This window comes from Montipora capricornis, chromosome 11 (genome assembly GCF_036669925.1).
Source record: "Montipora capricornis isolate CH-2021 chromosome 11, ASM3666992v2, whole genome shotgun sequence".
Taxonomy (NCBI): domain Eukaryota; kingdom Metazoa; phylum Cnidaria; class Anthozoa; order Scleractinia; family Acroporidae; genus Montipora; species Montipora capricornis.
In genome coordinates, this window is record NC_090893.1 from 17,746,184 (window position 1) to 17,766,183 (window position 20,000).

Genomic DNA, 20,000 nt, shown 5'->3' on the forward strand with positions numbered 1-20,000 from the left:
TGTTTGGGTATTTCATTTCTCCAAACGTGACTTGTCCATTTGTGTTTTAAATTGTGATAAACCATTCTACAAAAGACAGTTAGACTAATTCCGTTTATTCTTAACAGTTTACAAGGCTTGTATTTTTGGCGGTGACGGCCGCCCATACAAAGGTATACGTGTACTGTAGTAGAATATAGTTGAAAAGCATTTTGCATCATAATTTGACCCTACCCCGTTAATACAACCAAATTTCCATGGCCCGAGGGTGGTCGTATTAACGGGGTTCCACTGTATTTCTCGGCCTTCTTTTAGAGGAAATATTTTGGAGGGGTATTTTAACACTTAAAAAAATGCTATTGTGTTTACGTCTTCCATTGAGATTTGGTCATTTCACGTTGTAGATTCAGGATCAACGAAGTTACCAAAGTTAAAAAAGCACGTGAAATGCAAATGTATTGCTCGTCAAATGATATCAGGGAAGAAACGATGGTGGTTACATGGCAATGACAACGCCAAAAAGCCAAAAAAAAAAATTATCAGTTAAAAGAGGAAAAGTAATTGTGCTGCACGTGCGACACACATTTCTTTTTCAGTTGTCTTGTGGCGTTCTGATTCATGTCGCTGCGTCGTTGATTTTTAAATCCCTTACTAAAATTGGGTCGCACAAGCGGATTTTGGATCAAGGCCGAGGCGTTAAAGGTAAAATGACATCTCTTCTGTTATTATCCCCTGTCAACCTGAGGTTCGTTACCAAGCTCTTTCATCTTTCAACCTTCTGTCCTCTGTAGCCCTTCAAAGTTTGTTGTTTGCTGAATGCACCATAGAAGGTGAAAAAAGACCTTTCCGGTAGGGAAAATCAGCCAGGAAAATTATACGCGCAAAATAGAAGTTGAAAACGCCAAAAAGACAAGTCAGTAATGAGCAAAGAAAAACAAAACAAAACAAAAAGCAACGGTTCTGCACGCCCGGCACTAGCCTGCTTCGCAGCCGTTATTAGGGTCGTCACGCAACGCTCCTCCCCACTAACGGCTGCTCACATAAGAAACACATTCCTTTGCCTAAGTTTTTGAGAACCAATAGAAGGCACGTTATTGTTATCGGCTACGCCAATCAAATTCATTTTTTAACAACGACTCTGGCGTCGCTTAAACAACCGAATAAAATCCTCCTTCAACGAGATCTATTTCTCCCTGCGTACTCGCGTCGCTCAGACTTACGCAGGATATTCCTACCTGTCGCAAGCGTTCGGTTTGATCCTTAATGAGGGAAAGCAAAGGCGAAACAATCACAATGTGGCCAGAATCACCAGTGAAGCCGTCAGATACCATAGGTAGAACTTGAAAAATGACAGATTTTCCAAAGCCGGTTGGTAAACTAACAAATACGTCCTTTTTCTTCAGCACTGCAGATATAATCGCTTCTTTTTGATGCTTGTTTAACTCGCTAAACTTTAATTGTTCACACACTTTTGAAAAAGAAGAAGATAGATCCGCCATGTTTGCTTTCAAGTAATGGAGAGGGACTTGGACCAGTTTCCAGAATATGGAAGCCTGTTTCTTATTGGTCAATTTTAGGGAAAGGAATGTGTCTCTCTCGTGAGCAGCCGTTAGTGGGGAGGAGCGTTGCGTGACGACCCTAATAACGGCTGCGAAGGAGACTAGCCCGGCACGTGCGTGTTACATTTTGGTACATTTCTCAGTTGCCATTCTCTTCTTGTGGACACCAAGTTTGAGGTTATGTGGAGGAACACCAGACTATAACACTCTTTCGTTCTAACGTGATCTCATGTTTGCTTATGCTGCCTTTGCCTCAACTTGAGTCGAAGCCAAATATAAAATAAGCATACTGTAATTTTTGTCTTAAATAAGCATGTCAGAATCTGAGACGAAAAAAATTGCACTTAAATTTACCGCCCGTCGTATTCCGACGGTAAACCAAAGGAAATATCTGACAATAATGCTATGCAGTCGCTTAATGTTGCCCCAGCCATGGCTGGTGATTAACTAACAACATGGCCGGTAAATGCTGATCCAACGAAAAATCATGGAAACATGGAAGCCTTCACCTTTTAACATGCTGGCCAACGATATTGGAAAGTTTTTATGTTTCTCTTAGTAGATATGAAATGCACGGACTGTACGTGTCAGAAGTAAAATTTCTCCTTGTTATTTACAAAGAAACTGTAATGCTGGCGTTGTCGTAAATTAATTGCTGGATTTAATACAAATTTTTGATAGAACCTTCAAAGTGCTAAAAAAAACAACTAAACCGGCAGAAACACAGGTACAGTGCACTATATTAAAAAACAATTGCATTACGCTTGCATTACCCTAAGCTAACTATAAAGTGCTTTTCGATTATCTTAGACTAAAGGCATCATATTTTTGTCGCTCTCCCTTGAAATTCTTCCCTTTTTATGGCTTACAACTGAGATGGGGAGATCAGCGGCCCTTTGACCAACGATCCATCGAGGTTGCGAGAGGCATTATTCCTGATTGTTATATAGCTGAAAACTTTCCCCCAGCAGCGTTCGCTCTCATTGTTTACTTTGAGGTCACATGACATCTGACATAAAAACCGTTTCCCGCCAAAAGTCTCTGAGCGGGCAACAGTGCAAAATACACGACGTCAGAGGGTATCAGTGCACTGTTACCCAAGAATGTGGGCCTATACAACAAGTCACTTAATGACTGGTCCCTCGGGAAACAGTTCATTTTGTTTCCCTCGATTCTCAATGTTTCCTTAAGCTGCACCTCGGGGAAGCATTGAGATTCTCGGAAGACAAAGTGAACTGTTTCCCTCGGGACTGGTCATTAAGTGTTTAATGTCACAAAATCCTCTCCGATAACGATATTTTTTCAAAAATGGAATGAAAAACACTTTGTCCAGTCATTGAAGGAATAGAACCACGCCACTAATCAAGGGCGGATAAAAAAATTCCAGAAAGAGGGGGCCAAAGGAGACCTCGCTGAATTTAGTTCTGAGTATCCAGCGAGTAGCACGCCTCTGGACTCTCTCTAGGATCGTTCTCAATTTGACACTTCACTTGAGATAGATAAAGTGTTCGCCTAACTTTAACATCAGTAATAAGCGGACAGGTTCTCTTTAGGAGACCTAACATTCTGTTAGCCTTGAGTACAATATGCAATACGTGCGAGTCCTACGATCGATTGCTTAAGTATCCTGTTTAAGAAGATATCACTTGATTACGTTCCCGCTCTGAAAACCATATTGAGAGTAAAAAGAAAACATGTCTGGTCTTAAGGTCACCCTTCAAACAAATAATGAAGCAAGTGAAGAGGGATATTTTTCGACGATCACTCGGGGATACTCCGTAAAAATCCCAAGTACTCCTTTGCAGAAGTCGAACGCACGCCTTTCACTCTGATGACTGGCTCGGATGCTCTACCACTGAGCTACAGGAGACTCATGGGCGGAAGGAGGGCATGGCAATACTTATCTTGCTACACTGCTTGCAATGAAATTGTCGAAATGGTGTATTCTCGCTTTTGGTCATTTCTAACAGCATCTTCCTTCCGATGACTAGTTCGGATGCTCTATCACTGAGCTATAGAAGACTCGTGGGAACGAAGGCATGGCACTAGTTTCAGCTGACAATTGTCCTGCTACACTGCTAGGAATGAAATAGTAGAAATGGTGTATTCTCGCTTTTGGTCATTTCTAACAGCATCTTCCTTCCGGTGACTAGTTCGGATGCTCTACCACTGAGCTATAGGGCAGGGCAGGGCATGACACTAGTTTCAGTTGACAATTGTCCTCTTACAGTATACTGAAAGGAATGAGATTGCCGCAATGGCGTATTCTCGCTTTTGATCATTTCTAACGGAATCTTCCTTTCCGTGACTAGTTCGGATCCTCCACCACTGAGATATAGGAGACTCGTAGGAACTAGGGCATGTCGGCATTAGTTTCATCTGACAATTGTCGTGCTATACTGCTAGGAATGAAATTGTAGAAATAGTGAATTTTCGCAGGCATTCGGTCATTTCCAACTGAATCTTTCTTTCCTCGGTACATGGTCGAATTTGTTATTTCCTCTACCGATTTGGCCTTTTTACTTCCTCTACATCATCGAATTCAAACCACAGTGACTGTCTTTCTTCCCTTGCAGAATGGCACCATTTATTGTAATTTCTTCCAATTTGACCGGTGTAAACCTTTTACTAGGGACTTTAAGATCTACTACAGCGACGAAAACGTCTCTTCTAAATGTAACTTTGCACAATCTTTAGCCCTTCGCGGTTATTTCATCTCACTCACTTCGTACAATGTGGGTGAATTATCTTGAAATTGAATGTATACCAGCGGTTTCAGTGTATAAATATAGAATGAAATATTCGCATTTGTACGCTCACGTTGTCGTTAAAATTGTTTTAAAAAACCTCAAATTCAGTGATTTCAAGTTGTTTTTATGCAGAGTACAGCTGGCGGAGGAACTGTTGGTCACGGCTCCTAAATCCCCCACAAAGGGACATAAAGAGAACAGAAAACACAGGCAGCCGTAACTTACAGCACCGCCCAAAACAAACAAGGTTACGAAGATATCTGTTACACTTCCAGAGCAACATTAACAAACTGTGGAATAAAGCTCACATAATTGCCCAATGAAAGAGCTCGTACTATATCTGAGCGATAGAAAAAAAACTTAAAAGTGAACCCCATGCTGAGAGGAACTAATGATCTTTTGTGGAACCGACAAAAACAGAAATGTCTTTGTTGTTGATAACGAGGGGACCATTAGACAGTTCTCTGGTATTCCAATTACATCTGATAAGAAAGGTCAATGAGATCACATTTGGGATGACGAAATAGAGGCTATTACATGGCCGCGTGGGGAAACGAATTTTATCTTCGAGAGCTGAAAGTATCTTCACGACTGAGCGAAGCGAACGAGTGAGATATACTTTCAGCACTCGAATATAAAATTCGTATCCCCAAGCGGCCATGTAATGTTCTGTTTATTATATAGATATTGATGAAATGTCTAGATTTAAAACAACTTGTTTTTCTCATTTTCGAAAGGATGAAAAAGTGGTCAACAACCGCTAAAACACGCATGTCGTGTAACATGAAACAAGATATGAAAGTTGTGAAAAATAAATCATGATAATGTAAAATTTTACAGTAAAAATGTTAATGTCGTAGAGAAGAATTATATTAAAGCACAAAAGTATCTTACAATGAAGAGGAAGCTCGCGTTTTATTGGGTAATCGTGTTCGTTACCATGACGACACCTATATCCTCACATGTGAAAGATAGAAATGATATGTTCACTGCGCGCGGTGAAGATATGAGTTTTTAGTAAAAGGAGAAATCCTGGTATTTCATCATTATTTATATAATAAATAGAGGATATTACATGGCCGCGCAAGGATACGAAATTTATCTTCGAGTGCTGCAAGTATCTCTCACGATTGAGCGAAGTTCACTCGTGAGAGATACTTTCAGCACGAGAAGATAAAATTCGTATCCCCAAGCGGCCATGTAATGTTCTGTTTATTATATAGACATTGATGAAATGTCTAGATTTAAAACAACTTGTTTTATGCAGTTTCGAAATGATGAAAAAGTGGTCACCAACCGCTAAAACACGCATGTTGTGTAACATGAAACAAGATATGAAAGTTATGATGATGTCAATTTTTGCAATAAAAATGTTAATGTAGTAGAGAAAAATTATAATGAGGCACAAAAGTATCTTACAATGAAGAGAAAGCTCGCTTTTTATTGGCTAATCGTCTTGGTTACCATGACAACACCTATATCCTCACATGTGAAAGATAAAAATGATATGTTCACTGCGCGCAGTGAAGATATGATTTTTTAGTAAAAGGAGAAATCCTGGTATTTCATCAATATCTATATAATAAATGCACTTAATAACCGGCCCTGTTAAATCATCCGTTTTGAAAAACGATCGTATAGCTGCGACCATATCTGCGTCACAGCAGAGACCGAAAGAGAGAAGTGATCCCTGGCACTTGACTGAAAAAAAAAAAAAAAAACGTAATTGTCGCTTACACACACCTGAAAACTTCAGTTGGCTCGAACGGGATCCGAACCCAAGACAATGCTGGAGCAATGCTCTGCCAACTGAGCTATCAAGCCACTCAGTGGAAAAACGTCAAAGACTCGATGAATGAATGAAATAAATGTATTTATTAAAAACTGAACTACGGATATAAGACTTCCAGCATTTTCATTGGCTCGCCGGGCACAGGCTATCAGTTCATATACCTGCTGTACCTAATATGGCCAAGGAACGCGTCAGAAATAAAGCGAGCTAAAAACATTTTTTTAGCTCTGAGAAAAGATGGCCAACAAAAGCCGTTTTGGACCGGAATTGACCGAGACAGAAATCGATGCTTTAGTCAACAATACATGCAAGAATTGTTGATCCTGGAGCTTTTAATAAAAAAAATATTCTACTCGAGGTTGCTGGATATAAAATGATTATAACCGCCTCTGCGCCACGCACCTCGTTGGTTATCTATCACTTCATATCCAGCGCTCCCTCGTAGAATAATTGTTAAAGATTTGAAGTGCAGGTCATAGACGAAAGCGAAATTAAGGTGATCCTCTGCATGAAAGTGAGATTCAAGTCCAAGGTAACCAGAGGGTTTTCTCTTCTCGCCGCTTCGCGACTCGTCTTCGCGGTTCTCTTCTCGCTTCAAGAAAAACCCCTGGGATCAGGGTACACTTATCTCGACAACTGCCCAGAAAAGTACGAGGATCACTTCTCTTTTTCATCTATAATTACAAAGGCAGCACTTTCGCCTCAGTTCTTTTAAGATCCTGAGTGTCGATCCGGCCGGGGTTCAAACCCGGGACCTCCCGCATGACAGCCCGATGCTCAACCAACTGAGCCACTCTCTGGTATTCCAATTGCATCAATCTTAGTTAGTATTTACTAAAAAATTGAACTACGGATATGGGATTTCCAGCATTTTCATTAACTCGTCGGGCACAGGCTATCAGTTCATATACCTGCTGTACCTAATACGGCCAAGAAACGCGTTAGAAATAAAGGGAGCTAAAAACATTTTTTCACCTCTGAGAAAAGATGGCCGACAAAAGCTATTTTGGACCGAATTGACCGAGGCAGAAATCGATGCTTTAGACAACAATACATGCAAGAATTGTTGATCCTGGAGTTTTTAATAAAGCAATTATTCTACTCGGGCTTGCTGGTTACAAAATGATTATAACCGCCTCTGCGCTACGCGCCTCGTTGGTTATCTATCACTTCATATCCAGCGCTCCCTCGTAGAATAATTGTTAAAGATTCGAAGTGCGGGTTGTAGACGAAAGCGAAATTAGAGTGATCCTCTGCATGAAAGTGAGATTCAAGTCCAAGGTAACCAGAGGGTTTTCTCTTCTCGCCGCTTCGCGACTCGTCTTCGCGGTTCTCTCGCCGCTTCAAGAAAAACCCCTGGGATCAGGGTACACTTATCTCGACAACTGCCAGGACAAGTACGAGGATCACTTCTCTCTTTCGTCTATAACCCACACCTCAAATATATATATATATAAATATTTATTTCATTCAATCATTGGCTTTCAGTGCTAATTTTATCAACTACCTAGCAATTTTTCAACTTTCCGTAGCCTAGATATTTTTTTTAACTAACAAGAAGACGTGTTCAAAAACAACTCCAACAACCCCATGAAGAAAGAGATTGACAAGTTTATCAGTTTTGTTGTGGACTTAACATCGTGTCGACCAATCAAATTGTCAAAACTTTAGTTGTTCTCTAATCACTCTTCAGTGAAACGAAAACAAATCATTTTCATACTAAATATCATCAGACGCAGACAAGGATCAGGAATAATTAATAGGCATCTCATTTATTGCCAGCTATCATGATGCGTTAACACAAGGGCAATAAAAATACAGAATATACAGGCGGCGTACATTGGAGACTGCAAAGCTATACTGTAAAGACCAACATTTCTGGAGGCAAGAAAATATTCCTCAACTTAAAAAAGCTTACAACAAACGCCTATTATAACGCTCATATCAATACTTCTCGGATGAGCAAACATCATCCTGACACCCTTGATAGTCGGCACTGATTACATCATATACATGGTTTTCACGTGACGTCACAGCGGCCATTTTGGTGTACTTGAACAAGAGACATCCTCTCCCTTGGGGTCTGAACTCTATTTTTATGCAAATTATTCGCAAATATTTTCTATTGTTTTGTACACCAAAATGGCCGTCATGTCACGTGAGTGAAAACCATCTATTAGCGTACAAGTACGAATGTCAAAAAGGAAACCTTACAGAAAGGTAACGAGAGATGCCGTCCACCAGTGACCTTGAACTGCGCGAAATGTCTGCATATACCTGACTACAAATAGTCATGCGTACTATACACACCTAAGTGTGAATACCGAAACACCCGAGCTACAATAGCGAACATTTTATAACGTGAGAAAATACATTTGTCGCAGAAACAAAATACACGCTTGCGCGACTACACGAATCCGTTTATTAGCTAATGAATTAATACAGGATGATAGGCAAGGTTGAATTTTTTGGAGGAAAAAAATTAAGAGTGGTGGAAAACCTGTTCACTGCTTGCTTGAAAAGTCAACAAAATACTCTCCTTTGTAACTATGCTCAAGTTGCCATTTGCGCGGATTATATCGACAGACAATAAAATGGACATCTTGTTCTCCTCGCAATTCTCTGTAAGTAAAGCACTGGTCAGTCAGTTTTCTCTTCTAAACCGCATTAGAGTTTTCATTATGTTATTTACAAAATAACTAGACTATGACTAAATCACCTCCAATTTGGCGATAATACCTCACTTCACCGCCCGTTTGAATTGAGAGGTTTCCTAGTTAGCAATCTATGCATTGATCGTAATCTCCGAATAAGTTTGCATTAAAAGTTCAAAAGGCCCATTTAAACGGTTTCAAAGTTGAAAGGATGTTGAGCAAATGTTGGAAGCAAGTTGTGCGGAGACGGCTCAATTGGTTTTAACATGGCGCCAAAAATTGAGCTAACGTTTTGACTGCGAGGAACTACGAACAAGAAACCAGACTCTCGCGTCCACTTACGGCCACCTGTGAAAATGTTGAACGAACTGTTTAAACGGCTTCAGCTCCATCCAACATTTTCTAGAACAAAATAAATGTTGAATGAAAGTATAAATCAGTTTGAATTTGATAAAACACTCTTTCAACAAGCTTTCAACATTTTTGTTGAAGGACCTGTTCAAAAAATCCTAACATTTGGTTCAACAAAATGTTGAATTCATGTTGAAGCAAAAGTGGAAACCGTTTGAATGGGCCTTAAAACTAAAGGCCGAGATACTCTGGGCGACAGGTCGCAGGGACAGGTCTCTGGGACAAGCTGCTCCGTGTTTATTATTTTCAAAACAAATCGATGCAACACAACGTCTGTTCGGTGCACAAGCAGTGATCTTGGGTGAGGGGGGATGTGAAATAGTTTTCTCATTCAATATGGCGGACCATATGGAGCTCACTCATTGATTCATTCATATTTGTTGCAGGAAGTGTACACACGGTGCAACAACCGCTGCTTTCGCTAATTTTGTCGCCGCGATCAGTCGCACGAATTCAGACTGGTTTGAATTCGTGCAACTGATCGCAGCGACAAAATTCTGCTGCAGCGACGATGATTTTCACAAACCTAACTACGTGTCACTCGTGGGGAATTGATGCGACGACTTGTTCCTAAGACGTGCCGCAGCGACTTATCGCCTAATGTGTCCCGGCCTTAAAGAATCAAACATTTCTACTCATTATAATAAGTAGAAACATTGGAAAAATATAAATAAAGATATTTGAAATATTTGAGTAGAAAGACATCCAACGCATATTAATTAAGAGATCAAACAACACTCTTATTTCCTCGTTTTTAACCTTCTGGAAGTTTCCCTAAGAAATTGCCCAAAAAGATCACTTATATCCAAACGTTTGCACGATATTAAATTTCTACAGTCATGTTATTTTCAATGCTAGTACTTTTAGATTCTAGACATTTGCCTAACAAATCGCCCATTCTAAAAATATTTTCCCTTGGCCCCTCTGCGGCAATATCTTAGAAAAACCCCGTTTCTGAGAAACGTCCTGTCTGTTTGATTCTGGAAGTAACCTTTTTCTAGTAATTTCTTGAATAGAAAAGTTCTAGTCTTAAAAGCCTCCACTTATGTTAATTAGGAGATTACGTTATTTCTACGTTCCTAGTTTTTTAGCTTCTAGAAAATTTTCCCAAAGATTCGGCCAATTAAAAAAAAAAAGTAGTTGGAAAGGAATGGAAAGTTCAAATACGGAGCTACAAATGAATAAAATAAGGGTGCGTTTCTTTGGGAGAATCCAAGATGGATTTACTATCTCAGATCACACGGATATTTCGTTCCCAAAGAACCCAGTATCCGAAAACGGATTTTTCTGGCGTTAAAGCCCACTTTCAGCCGGTCAGGATTAGCGTAATTTCTATGAAATTGGAAATGTGCGAAAAATTTACGACTTTCTGTAAATTTTCGGTACATTGAAGAACAAAATGGCACTGAAAACTCGCCATGATACGAGCAAATTGGCGGGAATGTGTACTTTCACAAGGCTACCCCGAACGTAGTGTTTTCGGATCCGTCTCCCAAAGAATTGACCGATCATGAATCCTAAAAATCGGGATTCAGATCTGACCTACTGAATCCACTCGGAGAGTGAATTCTTCAGATCAATAATCCATTTTTCCGGTTTTAGTAAAGATTTTAGCGAAATCCGCTTTTGGATACAAGGATCTGGATTTGCATTACCCAAAGAAACCCACCCTAGGTCTACAAACATACTTTAAAAACAAAACATATCTCTTGTCTTCCTTGACCGTTTATGAGGTTTAAATGCTTTAACGCTTTCAAGAACTCATATCATAATTGAAGTAAGGAAAACGACATACTGACGCATCGGAGTACAAGAAGTAGCTTTCTCAACGTTTGGATGCCGTTTCTGAAAAAAAAAAGGTAAGAAAGAAAAAGACAAAAAATAGCCGGTTCAACGGCAATTAGGAATTTCGTCGTTTGATAAATGAATAAAGAAATTGTTTTCATCGATAGCAATGTTTGTACATAATTACATGTGATATGAAGAAATGGACATGTGATCCTTTCATCTATCTGGACAATTTTAAGTCCTTCACAGGAACAATTAAATGAACCCAACAAAATGACCTGCTCCAAAATGTGTGGCTTCATAGCTCAGTTGGTAGAGCATTGCAATTGCATCGAATCCTGTTGGAGCAACCTGAATTTTTGAGGTGTCTACTTAAACAGACAATTCCTTTAATTGTCTAGATAAGTGCGAGGATCACTTCTCCATTTCGTCAATACCTCCACTAGAAAACATATATTTCATTCATTCATTCATTCATAATTACATGTGCTTATAGATAATAGCAACAATTCCTATTCAACTAAATGTTATGGTAACATGTAGGCTATAAGCCTTCAATATCAAACTTCACTTAACACAGGTAACCGGAGAACAGTGAATTATTTCTTTTCAGTGCATGCATTGCATGGCTCAAACGGTTATCTGCAGAAAGCAAAGTTCCCGACCCAGTGAATGCAGGCAATACTTATTTCAGTGGCTAGCGAAAGCTGCTCGTAAAAGAACAACATGGGCGACCAATTTTCAAACCATTTCTCTGTGAAGAACTTACCTCTTGACAACTTGCTGACTAAAAACCTCTACAATGTAATTCCTTTTAGTAATTACAATAATATTCGAAAAAACACTTACCATTCTTTTCAAGCTCGTGGTGCCCAAATTCGAGCGTGACATCATCGCCAATTAGCACAAATGGCGCCCAGTGTTTTACCGCAGAATACTTCTCCGTCTCCCGAAGAGATTTCATAGCATATTGAAGAGCTAAACTTGCACTTTTTCTATCTGCCAAGTGTTGATAAAATTTTTTCATGAACAGCAAGGTTGCCTCGTCATCGATTGCCCAGAGTGACACCAGAACAGACCGGGCACCAGCACACAGAAAAGCTCTTGCTATTCCTACTACACCCTCAGAATTGACCTCTCCCCGACCACTGTGACAAGAGCTCAGAACAACCAGTCTTGCCCCAAGACCAACTGCAGGAACATCACTCATTGCTAACACAAAATCTTCCTTTTCTGGAATCTGGGATGCGCGTTCAGGATTTGGGGCCAAAGCAATTTCTCCAAATTTCGAATCTCCATGCGCTGCAATATGGATTAAAGCAACTGACTTCATTCTTTTCAGCACCTCAGCTTTCGTTGCATTTCTTCCAGTGAGAGGAGTGGTCTGTAGAAGTTCTCCAATCATCTCCACCTCTTTTAGTGCCCACGGCAACTCGTCGAAAACGGGTTCACCATTTTCGTCAGTGACTTCCTTCAACCATGGATCGCCCACAAGCAGAGCTCCACTCTTATTGTAGAAGTCATCATCAGGTGCACTTGTGATGAGTTTTAAAGCGGTCAACGAGGGAACAGTACGGATCCTAACAGACTCGCTCAATGCAGAATAAGGAGCCAAGCAAAATGGTCCATCAGGAACAAAGATTAAGTCATCACCTTGAAGCAAGTCTGCAATGGGACTGATTAAGACATCAAACAAAGGCTGCAAAGACTGAAAAGACTGAAAGGTCTCGGAAAGAGCTTCCCTTCCGCAAAACAAGTGTCTGCGTAGCTTGTCAAGTGTGCGATTCTCGCATCGGACAACAGTCCCCGCGCCAATCTGTTTCGAAGTAGTTTCTATCAGTGAAGCGGCACTTCCATTTTCAATTTCCTTTTGCCTAAAGTTTACTCCACTTCCTCTTCTCAGAAGCCAAAAACTGATAGTGTTCCCTTTAAGTGCTATGAAAACTGTTTGTAAGGGCAAATATTTCATAACAGTGCAGATAGGTTCCGTCGTCGCAACTGCCGAGGATGGTTCTTCATTAACTCCAAATTGCGACTTCAAAATGTCTGTCAAAGCCTGGGCTCGTCCTTGTTCAGCAGCAAACAAAGCCTCATCAACCTCTCCATACTTTAAAAGTGCTGTCCATAGAGCTGTGTACGCAAACTGCTTTGTGTCACGAAAACTTATTTTCCATGCATCTTCTGATTGAAGAAGACGCCTTGTTTCATCCAAATGTTTTATGCTTAGACGATAAAAATTAAGGGCTTTGCACAACGAGCCTAAATTTTCATGAACATGACCAAGCCAATAGCAACCGATTCCCTGTCCTACTGGATCCTCCGTTTCCTTGCAAATAGTAAGATGTTGTTCGAAAAGGAGAAGAGCATTTTCAAGCTCACCCATTCTGTCATAAGCGATGGCGAGATTGCCAATGGCCAAACCCTCCAGGTGCCTATCCCCTATGTCTTTTGCAATGCTGAGATGTTGTTCGTGATACTCTATGGCTCGCTTAAAATTGCCCACACTGAGATAAGCGTTGCCGAGATAACCATTGGCCCTTCCCTCCCCGGCCCTATACCCTACTTCTTTTGCAATGCTAAGACGTTGTTCGTAATACTCTATGGCTCGCTTAAAATTGCCCAGACTGTAATAAGCGTTGCCGAGATTACCATTGGCCTTGCCCTCCCCGGCGTTATCCCCTACTTCCATTGCAATGATAAGATGTTGTTCGTGATACACTATTGCTCGCTTAAAATTGCCCAGACTGAGATAAGCGTTGCCTAGATTACCATTGGCCATGCCCTCCCCCGCCCTATCCCCTACTTCCTTTGCAATGCTAAGACATTGTTCTTGATACACTATAGCTCGCTTAAAACTGCCCAGCCTGAAATAAGCGTTGCCGAGATTACCATTGGCTCCGCCCTCCCCGGCCCTATCCCCTACTTCCATTGCAACCCTAAGATGTTGTTCATAATACTCTATGGCTCGCTTAAAATTGCCCATACTGAAGTAAGCATTGCCGAGATTACCATTGCCATTCCCCTCTCCGGCCCTATCCCCTACTTCCATTGCAATGCTAAGATGTTGTTCGTCATACTCTATGGCTCGCTTAAAATTGCCCATACTGCGATAAGCGTTGCCGAGATTACCATTGGCCTTGCCCTCCCCGGCCCTATCCCCTACTTCTATTGCAATGCTAAGAAATTGTTCGTAATATTCTATGGCTAGCTTAAAACTGCCCAGCCTGAAATAAGCGTTGCCGAGATTACCATTGGCCTCTCCCTCCCCAGCCCTGTCCCCTACTTCCATTGCAATGCTAAGATGTTGTTCGCCATACTCTATGGCTCGCTTAAAATTGCCCAGACTGAGATAAGCGTTGCCGAGATTACCATTGGCCTTGCCCTCCCCGGCTTTATCTCCTACTTCCTTTACAATGCTAAGATGTCGTTTGTGATACTTTTTGGCTCGCCTAAAACTGCCTAACCTGAGATAAGCGTTGCCGAGATTACCATTGGCCCTGCCCTCCCCAGCCCTATCCCCTACTTCCATTGCAATGCTAAGATGTTGTTCGTAATACTCTATGGCTCGCTTGAAATTGCCCAGACTGAGATAAGCGTTGCCGAGATTACCATTGGCATTGCCCTCCCCGGCCCTATCTTCTACTTCCTTTGCAATTCTAAGATGTTGTTCATGATACTCTATGGCTCGCTTAATATTGCCCAGACTGTAATAGGCGTTGCCAAAATTACCATTGGCACTGCCCTCGCCGGCCCTATCCCCTACTTCCTTTGCAATGCTAAGATGTTGTTCATGATACTCTATGGCTCGCTTAAAATTGCCCAGACGGTGATAGGCGTTGCCAAGATTACCATTGGCACTGCCCTCGCCGGCCCTATCCCCTACTTCTTTTGCAATGCTAAGATGTTGTTCATGATACTCTATGGCTCGCTTAAAATTACCCAGACTGCCATAAGCGTTGCCGAGGATACGATTGGCCAAGCCTTCCCCGGTCCTATCCCCTACTTCTTTTGCAATGCTAAGACCTTTTTCGTGATACTCTATGGCTCGCTTAAAATTGCCCTCACTTTCATAAGTACAGCCGAGAATTCCATTGGCCCATCCCTCCTGGTCCCGATCCCCTACTTTTTTTGCAATGCTAAGATGTTGCTTGAGGTACTTTCTGGCCTTTTTAAAATTGCCCAGACTGTAGTAAGCGATGCCGAGATTGCGACAGGCTTTTACCTCTCCAGCAATGAGACCTATTTCCTTAAAAATCCTTAATGCTTCCCTGTAATCCCTCTTAGCCTGTTCAAAATAAGTGAAGCCATAATAATATTTGCCCAGATTGAAATATGCAATACCCTCCCCTTTTCTGTTTCCCTCTTTTCTGGCAACGCTAAGCTCTTGTATATGCTCCTCGAAAACGTTCATCTTTTTGTCTGCCATTCTTGATTGCAAGAACTCTTAAGAACAAGGAAGGTCGTCTTTGAAAGCGAGGGCGCTCCTTGAAAGAAAGCATGAGAAATTCAATGCACTGACCACAAATGCTGCAGGTACGTAGCCAAACCAACACTAAAGAGACCGCCTGTCATTATGAGTCTAACAAAGACAATTTTCTGCTGTTGACCTGAAACTCTTTACTTCTCTGTCTGAATTAAACTGCCCTTTGTCTGATTTAAACTGAATTTTTAAAGACAGAATTGACCGCACAAAATAGAATTATTTAATTGTCATAATTTTGTCCCATATCAGACTTAACTCTGCCAAAGAATTACTTTTGTATTTTTGTAATCATATTTTCCTGATCAAATCAAATTGCTCTTGTGATACCACTGCTTAAAGCTGATTGTCAGTCACTTTTTATGACATACAGACTGCTCTAAATGTCCCCTGGATTTTAAACGTTGGTCTAGGAAGTAATTATCTATAACCGTGTTGTAACCAACTTAAATTAATTACACCACATCATTACAATATACATTACACCAAGTTTATGTTTTCACTACATTGCGTATTACTACCTCTTTACTACCGACTGACATGTACAAGAAATCATCTGGCATGTTCACAGCCCTTGATGGCTGGGAACATGCCATTTATATTCTAAGGCCTTTGTTACGGTGGATAGAAAAAATTCTGCTTCATAAACGTGAATACTAAGGTGTCCATTACGTCGGCGAAATTTGTTTGGTTTAACGTCCATTGATATATGCACCCGTGCTCCGGAAGGATCCATTCTCGTTCCCTTATTTTTCTTAACCTATGTTCATGACTTCAGTGATGTATTCAATTTACCAGACCTGATTTTATTTGCAACTGCTGATATAACGATGCTAGTCTCTTACGTCTAATTATTTGGTTACCTAGTTCAAGGAAAAGAAACTTACACTAAACTTGCGGAAAACTAATTCTTTATTCTATTTAAGCCTCGAGAGAAAAAGACGTCATCTTTCAATGCAAATCTGCTAAAATTATTAAAGAATTGAACAGATCGTAGAACGGTCTTTCTTGGGGATGTGCTTGACTAACATCTTTCTTGGGAAGCTCTGTATTTCTCAATTGGCTAACAAAATCTCTGAATCTATAGCATTTAATTTCAGGTATAGTTGTTTTTCTAAATTTTGTTTGAGAACTCTGTTCTACTGTTTAATTTATCCTAATAGTCATTATTGTATTATTGTGCATTTACAAATCCAATCTTTGTAGTCTTGTTTCTTTGCAAAAAGTACAGTCAAAATAGTTCCTAAATCAATTACTCATACCCAATCTTCAAAGAATTAGAACTATCAAATTTTCGGATATTAGATTACAAGAACTGGGTAACTATATGTATTCTTATGAACATCCTCTTCCACCATCAAGGTTTTATTCATAATTTTTCATTTAAAAAGACGTCTATGTGTTTTTTACTAGATTTGCAGAATGATTTTCACCTTTAACTCTGTAGAACTAATCTTTGCAACTTCCGTTCTCCCACGAACGTCTGCTGAAAGGAAAAACCTCTTCCGTTCAACGGCCAGCAGCAGATGTTAGTAGGGGAGGAACGTATGACGAAGCCCTAATCACGCCTGCGTGGGAGGCTATCATCACACCAGAAGTTGAGGAACATCTGAAGTAGATGAAGAGTTGAAAGATCTGAGAAAGGCAATCAAAACTGGTCGATTAGAGGAATGCAAGGCTTATGCAGCAGCTGTTGGTGAAATGTGTGTGATTGGGCAACTAGTCCAAAGATGTACCCGCACTGTGCTACCAAGCAAGGCATTGTCAGAACAAATCTAAATCTGAGAAGCAAAGTACGGTGGCCTTGTATCGGATAAGGCAGCAGCAAAATTCTGCAAATCCTGCTATAAGTGTCAGCTGGTTGCTCCTCCAAATCCGCCAAAGCCATTGAAGCCAGGAGCATTGCCAGAATAATGCCCTTGGCAAGATCTGGTCTTAGGTCCTTCGTGACCACTCCAATATGGTCATTATTGACTACTACAGCCGTTATTATGAGTATGCGGTCATGACATCAACCATCAGTATGAAAGTAATTGACAATGTAGAATATACTTTTAGCCACCATGGTCTTCCCTTAACATTGAAGTCAGACAATGGACCTCAATTCACCTAAACTGAATTCCGGAAATACTGAAAGCAGAATGGAATTGTGCTTCTCGAGAAAAAAGGCAAATGGGTGGTTGAAGGCGAAAATGGCTCCCTATGTGCCCTCAGCGGTAAAGAAATTGTTTTAGTTATGGTCCTTATGCAAAGGCATCTTTGTGCAGTTTTCAGTTATGGTAATTTAATAAATAATACTACCACATTAAGCAATCAATTTCATGAAAAAATATTTTAGGTTAGTCTGTAAAATGAGAAAGAGACCTCAAGATAAGGTTAATAAATAAAACAAACTCTGTGTGAAATTAAACCTTGAAATTCAAAAACAGGCAACAAACTTATTCAAGTAGTAGGGATAAAAAAATATTTGGTCGCATCTCTTTGTGTCCATGGATTTAGTATAATTTTTCTCTCTTCTTCCTTTCTTAAATCGGCACGAGGGGATCGGGTAGAGATCTAGCAACCGGACTAGAACCCCCCTTGCTCCGTTGCGCTCTATCCCTGAAAATTCTCAGCCATTTTTATGATCCTGATGGATCACAGTCAGCTTTTCTTTACTTTCGGATTGTTTGGGTTTGCCTCATGGAACCAGTGTTTCGTTTTGCATCATGGGATTTCTTTAGTTTCCTCGAACTACCCCTTTCTGCCTCCACAGCAGTTTCTTAAGGCTTTACCGCAACTCACCATCCACACACAGAATATTCCCCCAGTTGCCCACTTTACTAGAGATTATTTTTTCAGTTAGTGGAAAGGAACCCCTTCCTGAAAGGGGATTCTTGCTACAGCATCGTACTCACGCCACAATGGTTGCAAGTCTACTGCTGACTTTAACTTCAACGACTCATTAATAATTAATGAGCCTAACAGCCTATCAATACACCGATAAAACGTCACATGCATAGTATTAAGGTCCGGCTTATTTTTTTGAGTGCTAATACCTAAAAGTCCACGTATAAGCCGCACCCCCAATTTGGCAGCTCGAATTTTGAAAAAATATCTATATATAAGACAACAAATTTTGAAGTTCCTATGAAACTCTACTAGTAAACAAACAAGGACAAACAATTATGGTTTCAAAACACTGACACGGTGGTTGTTATGAGCTTTCATATCAGTTAAGTCTTTATATGGCGAATTTCACTGTCTTGTCATACCTTTATCGCGTGAGTTTATTATAATAAAACTTAAAGATGCTTTCTGAATACGATTTTTTTCAATATCAGTTTTTATATCACTTCGAAAGGCTCTCGAATACTCAACTCGTCCAAGTGCGCTTTGAGATATGGAAACAAGTCTTTACCTTTTGATTGCATCTGACGTCACGGCGGCCATGTTGGTGGAAAGAACAATAGCGAAAATTTGACTCTATTAATATGCAAACTATTACTAGGCAAAACTCGAGCTCCTTGTGTGGGCCCAGTTCCATTAGTAGGGCTAACGCTCATATGGTTCATATGGGATAGAAATCTAGCACTTCACGTTACACTACACTCTCAGTTAATTCTGTTTAAAATATAAGTGCTACACGGCCAACGTTTGTATAAACGTAACCTTTCCTTGTACATTTCTCTATTGTTTTGGTACCAACATGGCCGTCTTATCACGTGAGTTCAACCCAAAGAATTAAGAAATTTCTTGATCATTGAAAGCAAGAAAGGATCTCCTCGGGCTTCTAAGCCACCCCGAGGAGATTCACACTCTGTGGTACAAGCTCAATTTCATGGTTTGCCTCTTATCAGGGACAGGTTAGATAACTATGTGAAAATGTGAAGAGGAGTATAGGCATCACAATGAATCGGTTGGACATTTGGCTCGCGATTACTCACGAATATGTTGGTATTTTCTCGCACGTGGCGGAAAGGTATCCGTCAGATTTCAAGTAGGTTGATGTTCACTTGTTCGAGTAAAGAGAATTAATCGCTTGAAAGAATTCTGGAGAACAAGAATCGCAATGAACGCAATGAGCGGCTCCTTCAGGAGTCACCACTCATGAAAAAGGCAATGATCAGCAACAACATCCTTTCAGTTTGTTGTATATTTATTCAGTGACATCTTGAGAAATTTAACCTCTCAGGTGTTTACGTAGATAAGGCGCACCCTCCATTTGTTATTTGAATTTTGAGAAAAAAGGTTCAGCCTTTACATGGACGAAGTTTGAAGCTTGGACATAACACCTGTTTCCTTGGGCATGTACTTACCCAGTACAAAGGTGGGCTAGCATGAATTACTAGCATCACTCACAAATGATTGACTGTGGTATACCCAGTGAAAGGAATACCGACATAAGTTATGCAGTTGCTACAACAAGTTGCAAAATTGTTGAGACACTTTCATTAAAAAAAAAACCTTTTCCAGCTTCCAATACCCTTTCCCACTCCCCTCTCCCCCTTTCAATGTTGACTGTTTAAGTTTTCAACACATTTTTTGTCTCGCTAGCAACACCGATACTATTCTTGCAACTTGTTGTAGCTTGTGTACGCTGTAGAA

The 20,000-nt window shown here is 40.5% G+C and overlaps 3 protein-coding genes across 6 annotated transcripts in view; all 3 read right to left on the reverse strand.

Moving 5' to 3' along the window:
- Positions 1–20,000, reverse strand: part of LOC138024323 (tetratricopeptide repeat protein 28-like) — a 126,394-nt gene that overhangs the window by 95,861 nt on the left and 10,533 nt on the right. The window contains exon 4 of the mRNA XM_068871483.1: positions 16,847–17,048. The gene's annotated coding sequence lies outside the window, so the exon portion shown is untranslated. The remainder of the gene's footprint in view (positions 1–16,846; positions 17,049–20,000) is intronic.
- The window catches only part of LOC138024322 (tetratricopeptide repeat protein 28-like), a 95,159-nt gene that overhangs the window by 28,900 nt on the left and 46,259 nt on the right, over positions 1–20,000 (reverse strand). The gene's annotated exons all lie outside the window — the stretch shown is intronic.
- On the reverse strand, positions 7,827–15,359 carry LOC138023152 (tetratricopeptide repeat protein 28-like). The gene is made up of 5 exons (XM_068870174.1): positions 14,513–15,359; positions 14,273–14,455; positions 14,070–14,215; positions 11,783–14,021; positions 7,827–10,990 (listed from the first exon to the last, which is right to left on the reverse strand). Exons 1-5 carry the CDS (start codon positions 15,357–15,359, stop codon positions 10,971–10,973), a joined length of 3,435 nt encoding a protein of 1,144 aa, XP_068726275.1. The 3' UTR covers positions 7,827–10,970.

Coding starts and splice junctions, on each gene's coding strand:
- LOC138023152 (XM_068870174.1), bottom strand. CDS start 15,359: ATGGCAGACAAAAAGATGAACGTTTTCGAGGAGCATATACAAGAGCTT. Junction 14,456..14,512: donor CAACGCTTATCTCAGTCTGG/GCAATTTCAAGC, acceptor TTGCAATGGAAG/TAGGGGATAGGGCTGGGGAG. Junction 14,216..14,272: donor CAACGCTTATCTCAGTCTGG/GCAATTTTAAGC, acceptor TTGCAATGGAAG/TAGGGGACAGGGCTGGGGAG.